At 35.5% G+C, this 14480-nt stretch overlaps 1 protein-coding gene across 2 annotated transcripts in view; it reads left to right on the top strand.

Annotated features, from left to right (window-relative positions):
* Positions 1-14480, top strand: part of LOC103421728 (RNA polymerase II C-terminal domain phosphatase-like 4) — a 131742-nt gene that overhangs the window by 50137 nt on the left and 67125 nt on the right. The window contains exon 10 of one of the 2 annotated variants that reach the window (XM_070805030.1): positions 476-1078. The exons of the other annotated variant lie outside the window; for it this stretch is intronic. Within the exon in view, the coding sequence (XP_070661131.1) occupies positions 476-787 (312 nt within the window). The 3' untranslated portion in view covers positions 788-1078. Of the gene's footprint in view, positions 1-475; positions 1079-14480 lie in introns of those variants that run through there. 2 annotated transcript variants of the gene reach the window in all.

The following is a 14480-nucleotide window of genomic DNA, read 5'->3' as shown; positions in this document are numbered from 1 at the left end:
TTTTGAACAGAACTTGCTCCCCCCTCCTCTGACCAAATAAAAAAAGTCATGTTTGTCTTTTAGAACCTCTAACCACATGACACTCCAATCACAAGACACAAAACCTTATAGAACAGAAACTAAAAAAAATGAAACTGAACACATTAACTCTTGACAAAAACTTATTACCCATTCTTAAAATCATTGAAAATACGAATCACCAATGAAGAAATGAGGAAACAAATCAGTATCCTAACTTATATAGCATTAGGATGAACCATGTGTAAGTACCACTTTATATCTCCATGATGGCAAAAAGTTACACTTTCTTTGTGTGCTAATCTATTGTTGGTGGCCATCTTGAAGGAATTGGAGGATAATCTTGTTGAAAGAGATGTGAGACATGTGAACAAGTTTTTTCAGAACCACTAAAACATGACTATTTCCTTTAGCTTCATATATTTAATATGGATTCTTCTGGATGCTGTTTTTGTAGGTGTTGAAAACTGTTAAGAAGGATGTGTTAAAGGGGTGTAAAATTGTTTTCAGCCACGAATTTCCTTCAAATGTAGATGCTGAGAATCAACCTCTCTGGAAGATGGCAGAGCAGTTGGGAGCCTATTGTTCGACACAAGTGGACCCATCGGTGACATATGTGGTTTCAGGAGATGCTGGCACAGAGAAGTCCAAATGGGCGGTCAAAGAAAAGAAGTTTTTAGTTAATAAACAGTGGATTGAAGCTGCAAACTATATGTGGCAAAAGCAAGCTGAAGAGAAGTTCCCAGTCAAGCAAATGAAAGCCATATGATCTGTTCTTGCAGCAGCACTAACTTCATCCTTTTTGTGCATAGTTTGAGATACTAATCACTCCTCTCGTTTCGTACAGTGTTGTCCTTACACCACTGGTCTCGTATTTGAGGTGGAACTTAATTTTGAATCGTTCATTACTTTTAAATAGAAGACGATTGCTGACTAGGTGAAGGAAAATTTGATAGCGGATTGAATTTTTGATGTTTGTCTCGGAAGTAGGATACCGAACTTGTATGTAGGATATGGTTGCAGATTTATGACAAAGGAGAAGATGTTCTGGATGCATCAAGTGTCAAATTTGCTTGATGATTGCAGCTCTTTTAATTGCTTTATTTATTTCTCTCTTTGCGGAATTATGTTTTGACAACCTACTCAGCGGGCTTCGGAATGGATATATGATATTTTTTTATGTTACATGATATGATATTCTTTATGTTCAAAATGTATGGATATAATCATGAAACCAAAGTTAAAGACTTACTTCCGCATGCTGATATAACTTGCAGAAGAACTCCAAATGCACGCGTTTAACTTTGGAGTACTTCTGCATGATGATATAGTTTGCAGAACTTTTTTTCAAATGTACTCGTTTAACTTTGGAGTACTTCCACATGTTGATATAGTTTGCAGAACTTCAAATGCATGCGTTTAACTTTGGAGTACGTATGCAGGCTGATATAGTTTGCAGAAGAACTTCAAATGTAGGCACGCTACAATAGCAGTGTACTCGTGTTAGAAGTTCTCAACTTGAAGTGCTTTTGGTGCAAGTGTGTCAATTAAAATCCAAATGCTTGTTTCGAGAAGCACTCAACATATGCTTCTTTAAGAAAACACTGAATATCTGCTACTTTCGAGAAAAAAATTAATATTCCTAATCTGGAAACACACAATATTTCTTCGCTAAATATTGCAAGAAGTACTTATAATTTTTTGAAGTGCTTTTAACCATTCGGAAAGCACTTAAGCAGAATATTATTGAGACGGACCAAAAAAGAAAAAACACCTTCCGAATGTTTTTCGTTCGTAAAAGCCCAAATGCTCGACCCAAAATGGGCCCGAACCAGTTTACACAAAACTGAAAGCGCGAGCCTTACGGCGCCGAACAGCAAAAGACCGGTGTTTGGAAACGAAGAGAAACCCTACAGAGTACAGAGCATTGTCAGTGTCAGTGTCAGTATGCGTTGACTAAAACACAGTGACTACAGTCGTCAGAGCCAAGCGGAAAGGACGAAGGGAAGAAGCCGAGGAGTGCATAGTTCGAATAGTTTACTCCTCTTGTCTAGTTTAGACCCGTTCCTCTCGAGCTTACTTAATCAACAATCCTCGAGAGTAAACTGAGCCGCAATTTAATAGGGCATCATTGTCTCATAAATAAAAGTATTGAATGTTGTCTTCGATGTGAACTAACTTTTGAATTTTTCATTAGGCTAAATAGCAATATGATTTCTGACTAGGTGGGGCAAATTTGATAGGTGATCATATGAATTTTTGATCAACAACGCAAACTCTTGATCTCTTTCCATTGCAGATTGCAGCTTCTGAATGAATAGGGAGCTGCACCAATTATAAAGTCAAGAGCCCCAACTCCAATCACTATCATGCCTTGCAAGGCCTTAACAACAACATTCATCATGTAATTTTAATGAATTATGTTTTTAACCCTCACTCAGTGGGGTTTTGAATGGTAAGTTTATTGCTTAATTATCGGTAAGAAATAATTAAATGCATTAGACTAATTGGGTTTTGTCTTTTAAACATGTGGCACAATCTAGAGGGGCGTAAGCTATACAAGGGTTAGGGGGTGAGTAAAATAACTCTTAACTGACTGGCTTAAATCCTGTAAACTAGGACATCTATGGTCCGTTTGAAAATTAAAATACGGAAATGTATGATGAATGTATCTATAACGGTGTTTAATTGTCAAAAAAAAAATATGACAATTTTTTTTTAATTTTCAAGTTGTTAAAAAACACGTAGACAGGTGAAAAAGGAGTAATGGTAAAAAAAAAAAGGATAAACATGGTTAAAAAGGGTAAATGAGTAAACGGGTATTAAACGGTTACGGTTAAATGGGTATGCAGTTATGAGTATGGTTAACCGTTTATAAACGGTTATGGGTATGAGTCTAACCTTTTAGGCAATTACCCAACGGGTAAATAGTTATGCGGATATGAGTTATGAGTAAATAACCGCGGTTACCCGTCCGGGATAACCGTTGCCCATCCCTAATTGACACTAACCTAGAGCTTCACTTGAGTTCAGTTTCTCTATACATTTAAGAAGAGTAATTCGCCGATTCCCACCCTTAACCTGTACCCCATTGCCGATATTACCCATAAAGTTTTGGTTTGGCCAATTTTTTCCCTAAAATACTATGAATAGATAATTTCTCCCTAGCTTCAAATTTACCCAAATTCGATCCAAAAAGTCACATGTTGGTCGTTGAATCTCCTTTTGTGTTTGTTATATTTCCTTTCTTAATCTTATTATTGTCTTTTTTTTTTTTTTTTAATTTTGAAATGTGACATTTTCAATAGAAAGTTAGATGAAGTACGGGGAAACATGGCCGTATGCGGAAATTGGCCCTTTATGTTAATTTAGTGGGAAATAATTGAAGTCATTGAACATAAATAAATTAGAAAGTAAAAATAATTCTATTCTGATATTTCCTAGTTTGAGCTTCGTGCTCTTGCAAACAATACAACGATTCGTATCCTAATTTTTACAACTTAGAGAAACTTTTTAAGACACAGCCAATTCCGGAAAGGAATATGGTGAAGATGGTTGTTTCCTTTTTAGATGGTGATGTGCATGAGCGTTTATGGGGGATCAAATGCAAGAGTCTATATGTCACCCTCTGATCCCGAGCTACGTTCAGGATTGACACGCGACGTCACCACGTACTTGATCATCGAACATCTATGTTAGACTGCCTATATACCCTACAACGGGATCAAACCATTCGTAATTCACCCTTCTTTTAAGCTCTAAAATTCTCAAGGCATTAACTGGCAAGAACATAGAGTTCCAAAATCACACAAGGGAACCAATAATTGAGTATGCCTTGCTAGATTTTCGTCTACATAATGAAATCATATGTGAACAAGATTGTCATTCACCTATATCACAATATTTTCCAACACAATCCACAATCACAACAATTAAGCGATCCAACAAATCAAAGATGCACAATATTAACATTTAACCACGTTAATCAATCAAAAAAATCACATATCATTTCACCAATTTAATAAAGGAACTCACCATAATTCCCTACCTGAATTCCAAGCAATAACATGATAACTCTAATTTACAAACATAATATTTGTGGAGCCAAAAATAATCATAAGGTGACACGTGGATTTTTGGGTGAAGATGACAAATTTACCTTTGGTGCATACCGGGTCTCCTACACGCAAGCAGTGGAGAATCATCCATCAACCAAATCAGGAGTACCCAAAATAGGTAACAAATTCAAATTTGTCTCATCCATCCTCATTCCATAACCTTCAAAACCTCCCAAAACATTTGTTTTATTATGATAATTAGCCAATTAATATATTTATACCTAATTAATATATTAATTGCTAATTGAATCACCAAATAACACCCCAAAACACACTTAAAGGCCGGCCACACCCCATTCCCTATATATATGACCCTATTTCTTCTAAAAAGCTAAGTTTCATACTCTTGCAAAACTCCCAAAAACTCTCCAAATACTTTTCTCTCTAAATTCTAACTTTGGCATCGGAGGTTCTTCGGCCAAAGTCCCCTCCCCCAATTCATCGTGGGCGCGTGAGCCTCTTGGCCTTGACCTAAGGTGTTAATTGTTTTGTAGGTGCAATTTTGTCCAAGAAGAAGAAGGCGGAAATTTGCATCCACAATATCCACTGTGAGCAATTCTTATGCACTCATCTAGGTTTTCAGACTAACTTAATGGAAACAAACAAGAACTGGGATTCCAGACCACTCAACGGAATCTAACTAAAATATGGTCATCTATCGAAATTAAGCAAGTACAACTTGTTTATACCATACTTAGGGCCTCCGTATTTAGACATCGTATAAATACTCGGGGGACTCCAATGTAATTATGTAATAAATGGAGGGGCAAATATGTAATAAATGAGGAGCCCTTATTCTATAAAAGGATCCCTCACCCTCACAATTAGAAGAGGCCAACATGCCCCTCGCAAAGCCTCACTCTCATTACAGAGGCTCTCACATTCTCTCCCTCACCTCTAAGATAAATACAATATCAGTGTGGACGTAGCCCAAACCTTGGGGTGAACCACGATACATCTTGTGTTATTTACTTTCTTGCAGATTCACGGTCGGATTTACGTTGTTCCAAGACCTCCGGTTTTGTGCATCAACACAACTAATCCTCACAACCCTAGGTAGGCAGTGATCACCCATTGCAATTACACTAAGCATGATCACCCCCATCATATGTACGGTCCTCAATCGGGGATATAACAAGCAGAACCGAATTCTAACTCTAGGTAGTAATCACCCATCGCGGATATACCAAGCATGGTTACTCCTATAATGCGTATGGTCCCCCATTGCGGATATACCAAGCAAAACCATAGGCATAGTCTAATAGTGCAGGCAAAAATCACCCATCCCAGATATACCAAGTATGATCACCCCTATTATATGTACGGTCCCCCATTGCGGATATACCTAACAGAACCGTATCCTAACTCTAGGTAGTGATCACCCATCGCGGATATACCAAGCATGATCACTCCTAGAATGCGTATGATCCTTTATTACGGATACACCAAGCAGAACCATAGGCATAGTCTAATTGTGCAGGCAGCGATCACCCATCACGGATATACCAAGCATGATCACTATCATATGTACGGGCCCCTTCACGAATATGCCAAGCAGAATCGCATCCTAACTTTAGGTAGTGATCACCCATCGTAGATATACCAACACATGATCACTCCTGGAATGCGTATGTGGTCCCTTATTGCAGATATACCAAGCAAAACCATATGTGTAGTCTAATCGTGCAGCAGTGATCACCCATCTCGGATGTACCAATCATGATCACCCTTGAAAATGTATGATCCCCTATCGCATATATACCAACCAGGATCATCTTTGTACCACTGAGTGCAACCGATCACCACACATCTTATTGTCTACATCAGCACATATGATTTACAATGTGAGCGCACACACTATCAATTTCACATGACAACTAAATATATTGACATACAAACATACAAGTTCTATAGAATACTTCTAATAAGGTTCGAGGCTCATATTTTTCATACTAGTAATCATATATATCATTCGTATCAACTAGAAGCTCAATAAACATGTATATCATAGCAAGGTGCCATTGTGATTCCAACTAAATACCAAGAATAATGGGTTCCTCTAATTGAAGAAATTATTGACTCATCAAGATTCATATCAACCCTAGTTGTTTTCAAGATGAAGGGTGAGATTTTTCTAGTGGAGGAGACTGATGTAGGACCAAATATGGGTCAATTTCAACTATAAAAAAATAAAGAAAATAAAATGTTTCAAATCTTGAAAAAAAGAAAATTTGAAGTTTCAAATTGGTAAGAAAAAAAGTTGTCACTTTTCATCACACTCGCAATTTTTTATTTTATTTCTGTAGGTGGAGTCGTGTTTCACTTGCCGTGGTGGTGAATGAAACACCAAAGATCCCCTTCTATTTAGTATATAACTGAGGGGGTGGGTTGAGATGGTTATTTCCTTTCCTTTATTCTCAGTGAATTTTAATGAATCATGCATTGTATTAGAAGAAAAATGTTTATCTATATTGATACTATAAAAATTCTTTTTTGTCAACTAAAGAGTGAAAAACAAATACTAAAGAGGGTATTATTACCACTATAAGACTTGGGATTTACTATCTGCACTTGCATGTGCTCAAATATCCTATTGGATATGGTATTTGATCTCTACCCATGCATTCTGAGTTTAAAACTCTCAATTTCTAAATTATTGAAATAGTTCCAAACCCTCCTCTTCTTAATACTAATTTTTTTTTACTATTTGCACTTAATTAATTATCTGTTATTACTTAGCAAAATTCAAAGTTTTCATTTTACCCAAAGAATAAAGTTGTAAAAAAAAAAATTAAAAAAAAAAAATTAAAACAGTCTTGAACCAAATTACACGCCTTTCACTATCACCGGAGTCGGCGGCTCCCAATTACCTCTTTTCCCTGCCTCTTCCATCTCCCTTCTAGTCATATGCATGGATCCACTTTTAAGGCTTGAAGTCTTGAACCAAATTACACGCCTTTCACTATCACCGCAAATATTCTCGTCGTGGGATTAGTGTGAAACCATATTTTTCCTACTAATTGATTAAGGCTTATAGTCTTGAACCAATTATACGCCTTTGACTATTACCACAAAGTGTTGGAGGTGTTTGTTATAGTTTCATTCCTGAACAATTGAGACGCAAGTTGGAGGAAGCTTCAACCAAAGGTATTTTTGTTGTATATGTTAAAACCAATGCTTACAATATCAGTAATCGTGGAAATATCAATAAGCAAATTTGTAGAAATATCGACGGACATATTGAATATCGGTTGCTTTTTATGGAAATAATGAAAATTTAAAATGAAACATTGGGAATTCTTAAACATTGATTTGGACAAAATATGAGATTTTTTTTTCGATATTTAACAAGTGTATACAAAATATCGACGATATATGTCGATTTTACTCTAAACTTAAGAGTTTCTCTGATATAAAGTGAAGTTTAGACTTCACCCCATCTTCATAACTTTATATGATTTTTTGGATATTTTCATGAAAATATCGAATGTATCAAAGAAAACAAGTTAAACCATGATGATCCAATGACCTTTTTTTTCTTGATGATTAAAGAAAAATAAAAATATTAAACCCTAGCCTATAAAATCATGTACTTTTCCATCTCTATCTCTCATATCATGATCAAATCCTTCCCTTTTGGAGACAACTTTGCTAGGGGATGACTAGTAATGGTGGAAAGAAAATGAACAGATTGGTGAGAACAAAAAGTCACTTTGCATGATGGGCAACTATCTCCTGCGGTTCGGAGAGGACTCAGCTTGACATAATACATCTTCGTAATGAAAATTGAGTGGAAACATGAAAGAGCCTATTGAAGAACAGTAACAAGACTAATTAATGACAGATTCACTCTCAAATCGTGCTTCTGACAATGATATATAGAATGTTTCACTTGCCCTAAAGACTATCTCCACAGCCGCCTTCTTTTGCTTCTTCCTTTACTTCTTTCTGCTGAAAAGCAGCTCTCCTCATCATATTTGCATTTCCTTTTATTTCTGTAGGTTACGTGCCTTGGTGATCGAAACACCCATAAGCCCCTTCTGATTAGTATATAATTAAGGGGGTCGGATGAATAATGGTATGGTATTTGTAACTAGCTTAGAACACCGGTGAAATTTTTACTTGTATATGTTAAGATTTTGACTTTAGATATGAGTACAGAAATTTTCAATCTTACAGTGAGATGGGTTTTTTTTTCTTTTGTTCAAAGGTGAACATAATACTTATTACATGCAAACGATGAATTGACTCCAAGTCTTCAAGATTTCTTTTTTTTTCTTTTTTTGTCGAACAAGTCTTCATGTCTTCAAGTGATGGCGATGGGCTGATCTTATCAAACGATGACTTGACTTCAAGTCTTCAAGTGACGGTCTGAGCAAATTATTATGTTCCCCTTATCAGCGCCCATTTCTCCACCGTCTTGACTTCTTGTATGTTTAGAATTATGATCACTATTTTTTGTAGTCCATAGCTCCCCAAGCTCATTGAAAGAAACAACTTTGTATGTACTGTGTACAAAAAAAGGGACGTCGATTTCTCCACCTTTAATTATGTGAGATCCTAAGCATATTTAATTCGGACATTAAAAAAAAATAAAAACAAAAACATACATCATAATTTGAAAAAATAAGAGTTCGTTTGATAACCTAAATTTTTAGTTATTAATTTTGAGAAATGAAGTCATTTAGTATTTCGGTTTAGTGATATTACTTTTTGATTGTAAATAAGAGATTTTAAGCTCGAATTTCATGAATAATGAATTCATACCAATTTATTCCCCAACCTTTTTGGGAAATAATAACCACACAGTTATCTCTCCTACTACACACACGTCATTATATCTAATCAATTAGTTTTATCATAAAGAAAACTAATAAAAAAGGTTTGAAAACTTTGAGTTTTAACGATAAAGACAAAATAAAAGGTAAAGTGAATAGTATCAGGATTGACTTTTTAATGTAAAAATGTGGTTTTTCGTTGAAGTGAACAGTATCGGGAGCTTTTCGTTAAAGTTCCCCTTATCATATGATGGAACATTAACTTTCTTCAATTCAAAAGTTACATCTTGGACGGAAGAAGAAGATGGGATGAGTAGTTGTTGTTCATCAAAGAAGTACGTAATTTCGGGTTTCGATGCTATTGATGCAACCCTTGGACAAGGATTGTCTTCCCTCCTTGTTCCCGTGCCCTCTCGTGCCCTCCTGTTTTGTGTGGTCACGGTTAAGCCACGTCAACATTTTATATTGTTTTTTTATATAGATAATAAGACAAAAATGAATAGTAATATAAAATGTTGACGTAGTTTAACCGTGACAACACAAACAGGAGGGCATGGGAGGGCACGGGAATAAGGAGGGCAGACAATCCTTGTCCGCAACGCTTTTGCTACTGTGGCTGGAGGAACTCTAGATGTTTAAGATGCTATTGATGTAACCCTTGTGTTGGTTTTTTGTATTACTGAATTATAAATGCAATTTCTATTTTTTTTCTTAATGTCACTTTTAGTATTTATCATGACAAGAACATGAGTGGTAATTACTAATTAGTGATGCCTTATCATGTGGGACAAGGCAAATTTGGCCTTAATAGTTTGACTTCAACTGAGACAATTGCCTGATACCCAATGCCAATAAGTAGCAGCAACAACATTAATGGTAGACGTGTAGGTTAGCTAGAGATGTTTACCTGCAAACGACTCATATGACTTCCAAGTCTTCGAGTGATCGAGATCGGCATTTTATTGACTTCATCGTCTCCTTGTTTGGTTTTCTTTTTCATTTCTTTTTTGTCACCACTCAATTACTCATCACTCATTCCAATATTTTTTTTTGCGTATGTTTTGTGAAGAATAATACTTGTGTTTGCTTTTTGGAGTCAGCTTATTTCTCCACTTACAAATAGTGAATCTTTACAGTATAAATTTTATAAATGGAACATTTCAAGTTTTTATTCTTTATCTTAAAATCATCTCCACAAGAAAATCATTTGAATCAGAGGTCGTTTAGATCCAAATGTATCAAACATATTAATAGTGTAAGTACCACCTAACATATTTATGATAAACTGTTGATTTATTTGTTACATTTAGATGATTAAACAATATCTAATTCGACTGATATTTATAGGGATGATTTTCAAATGAAGATTAAGAAATTGAACGGTTTTGATTATGAAATTTCTACTGTCAAGATGCTTTATTTGTAAGTGGAAGAATGAGCTCATCTCCCAAGGAGTACAAGTATTATCACACACTTTTTTGGACAATGCTTGTCCCCTCACTTACGATTAATGTATCTTCACTATACGAATATCATATCGAAACTGTTTATTCTCTTTATCATAATCGTATATGCAAAAATCCTTCAATTCAGAGACCTTTTAGTCATTCATTCATTCATGTCAAGCCAATCAACATTTTTAGTAACAAGTAGCATATTCATAATGAACTGTTTATTTGTTTTATGTATATGAATGGTTAAAAGATCTCCAAATTTAATAACTTTTAACCTTTAGGTTTGCGAACGTCTTCCATTGTTCTCTTTGATCCCAAAACCCTAATTAGGATTTAGTTATGCAAGTGATTTTTTTGGAGTGCATGATTTATTTATTAGTTCATGTTGTGAGAACTTGTTACTCAAGTGATCAACATAGTGTTTATCTATGTATTAATGACAAGAGTCTTGATAGTCTCACATTAACTACATGAGTTATATATTATGTAGTTGTACTTATTTTTATTTTAGTAGACGGATAAATGGTATTGATTTTGTCATTTATTTTTCAATGTTATTTTGGTCTTTCTTTTTTGGAGCTTTAAAATTGGGACCACCTAACGCTAAAATCATGGATCCACCACTGATAGAGGTTATACCCTTCTATAAATGATGTGTCATTCCATGAATGAATATGATCATTCAGAGAAGTCTCACAACTCTCGCGAAAAGGTAGATGAAGTCTATAAAAGGATGATTCATTACTTCAGACAAAATTGGTACTACCGCATAGTAATCAATAATCTTACGACATTAAAATCAAGGGGTTTTTGAACTTTAATCCTTGAAGAAGATTAAAATTCAATAAAAACCTGGTGTTAGATTGGATATTGATTTTAGTCCTCTGATATGTACTTAATTCAAATTCATATTACATTTTTTTAATATTTAATAGATATCTTATTTAATGTCATTACATTACATTAAAATTAAAATTTATTATTATACATATTTTAATTCATTAATTTTATTTTACTTCATCTAATTAGTGTACCTAAACGTTCGTATCATAATATATTTTACAAAATTAGTGTACCGAAATGTCCGTACATAAATATATTGTAGTGAATTAGTGGCACATAAGAAAATATGCAAAAACATAAGTGTACCAAAAAAATTTCGTACCTAAATATATGATGCTAAACTAGTGTACCGAAATGTTGGTACCTAAATATATTATACTAAACTAGTATACCGAAATGTCCGTACCTAAATATATTATACTAACCTAGTGTACCGAAATGTTCATACCTAAATATATTGTAATGAATTAGTGGTACATAAGAAAATATGGAAAAATATAAGTGTACCGAAATGTTCATATCTAACCTTAAATTATGTTGATGATCAGTGGCTTATAATCTGGTTCACGAGACCTCATGCCCATGATTAGTGGAACAAAAGCTACTCTGTTTGTGAAAGAGCTAGTAGCCTCGGTGACATTTTTATTAGTAGGAGTGACAACTAATTGTTTGTTATGTGTGCAAAGCACGAGAAAAAAAACACTAAACTTAAATTAAAGACTAAATTAATTAATATTCACGTACTATGAATAAATTGTGTGTATACATAGTAAATCCTACTACATGGACGAACTTCAACTCAAGTAATTAACATGAGATAAATAAGTGTAACGATAAATAAATTGAGTTAAGGAGTATATATACACATAATGAGAACCTGTATTAAAAAGATAAATAAGCGTTGCTATGAGTCACATATGCAAACGACGACTTGACTTCAAGTCTTCAAGTGATAGCGATCACCTGATTTTATCTGCTCAAATTACTACGTTCACATTCTTTAAGATCAAACGAGCGTACAGATAAAACTAAACGATCGAGTTTGCAATTATTACATGCAAAGGATGATTGACTTCCAAGTCTTCAATTGATCGAGACATCAATTCACCACCCACTCATCGATCGACTCATACTTTATTTATTTATTTATGCTTTGCATGAGTTGCGTCTATAAAAGGAGTTAACTTCTCCACTCTTAATTATCCGAGAGCCATAAAACAATATTTCCTATAACCAGAAAAACACACTGCCATGAAAATGGATTCTTTGTTGTCCAAGTTTACCTGTTTGCATTGTCTTCTTTTGCTATTACTCAATGCTACTCATTGTTTTTCATTTGTGCAGACTCAGACATGGACACTTTGCCACGCTGATGAGCATTCCTTCTTGTTACAATTCAAGGAAAGCTTTACGATAGACAAGTCAGCTTCTGGATCTCCTTTTGCTTATCCGAAGGTTGCATCTTGGGCTCGAGAAGGAGATCAAAATCAGAGTAACTGTTGTTCGTGGGATGGTGTTGAGTGCCATGCGAAGTCTGGCCGTGTCATTGGCCTTGACCTCAAGAGCAGCTGTCTCTATGGTTCTATCAATTCCAACAGCACCCTCTTCCGACTTGTTCACTTGCAGAAGCTTGACCTCTCAGATAACAACTTCAATTCCTCTAAAATACCATCGAGATTGGGCCATGACCTTTCGAGTCTATCCTATCTCAACCTTTCAAGGTCTGCATTTTCTGGCCAAATTCCATCTGAAATTTCAAAGTTATCCAAACTGTCTACCCTTGTTCTGTCTTACAATAATGGTTTGGAGCTTAGGAAGTCCATCATGAGAATCCTAGTCCAAAACTTGACCAGCATAAAACAACTTCATCTTAGTGATGTAGGCATATACTCCACTGTGCCTGATATCTTGGTCAACGCATCTTCTCTCACATCTCTCAATCTAAGCTCTTGTGGGTTGTATGGGGAATTCCCAGTAGGCATTTTCCACCTACCAAACCTAGAGGAGCTTAGATTGTACTCGAACACAGACCTAAATGGTTATTTTCCTACTTTTAATAGGACCAATTCCTTCAAAACATTGGATGTTTTACATACAAATTTCTCTGGTGAACTTCCTAGTTCTATCGGAAACCTTCATTCCTTAAATTACTTTGATATCTCAAACTGTGGTTTTGATTCCCATGTTCCATCTTCATTTGGAAACCTTACCCAGCTCAGTTTCCTTGCGATGGCTTCATTTCATGACGTTTCCGTAGGCCAATTCTTAGTTCTTGATTCCTTGTCTTGTTTTGGAAAATTAACCAAGCTCAACTACTTGGATCTTTCGGAAATTAACTTACAGGGGAATTTCCCACGTTTTATGGCTAACCTGACCCAACTTGAATTTCTAGACTTGTTTGACAATTCAATAACTGGTGAAATCCCATCTTGGCTCGCATTAGAGTTGACCCAATTAACTTCTCTGCGGCTCACCCACAACGATTTGCAAGGAGCAATTCCTAAATCGCTTTTCCACCTCAGAAATCTTGAACGTCTTGGCCTTTCCTATAATAATTTGAGTGGATTAGTTGAGTTTGACCAGTTTTCCAACCTCAAAAAGTTGAAGGTACTTGGTTTAGGGCAAAACAAGTTATCCGTGCGTGTCAAATCTGGTTCGAGTGCTATTCTTCCAAAGTTCGAATTTCTAGAGTTGGCTGAATGTAACTTGACAGAGTTTCCAGAATTTTTGAAAAATCAATACGAATTGGGAGACCTAGTCCTTTCTGGTAACAACATTCATGGTCAAATACCAAAATGGCTCTGGAATGCAACTAGAGAAACTCTGGTCAATCTCGACCTCTCTTCGAACTTCTTAACAGGCTTTGAGGAAAATCCAGTCACTCTTCCATGGAAAAATCTGCAGCTTTTTATTCTTGGGAATAATCAGTTACAAGGGTCATTGCCAATTCCACCACAATCTATCATGTCCTACATTGTCGGCAACAATAATTATAGTGGAGAAGTTTCACCATTGTTCTGCAACTTGAATTATCTTCAAGCTCTTGATTTGGCCAACAACAGCCTGAGTGGCATGCTTCCACGATGTTTGGGGAAGTCCAGTAGCTTGGAAATGCTGGCCTTGACTTATAATTCTTTCCATGGCGATATTCCTCCATTTTGTGCTAACAGAAATAGTTTGAAAATTGTTGGGTTGAGTTACAATCGGCTACAGGGGAAGCTACCAAGATCAATGGCCGATTGCACCCAGTTAGAGTTTCTTGACATTGG

This window comes from Malus domestica, chromosome 09 (assembly GCF_042453785.1).
Source record: "Malus domestica chromosome 09, GDT2T_hap1".
In the NCBI taxonomy this organism is placed as follows: domain Eukaryota; kingdom Viridiplantae; phylum Streptophyta; class Magnoliopsida; order Rosales; family Rosaceae; genus Malus; species Malus domestica.
Note: the sequence above shows the minus strand (reverse complement) of the source record. Positions and strands in the feature narration are given on the sequence as shown.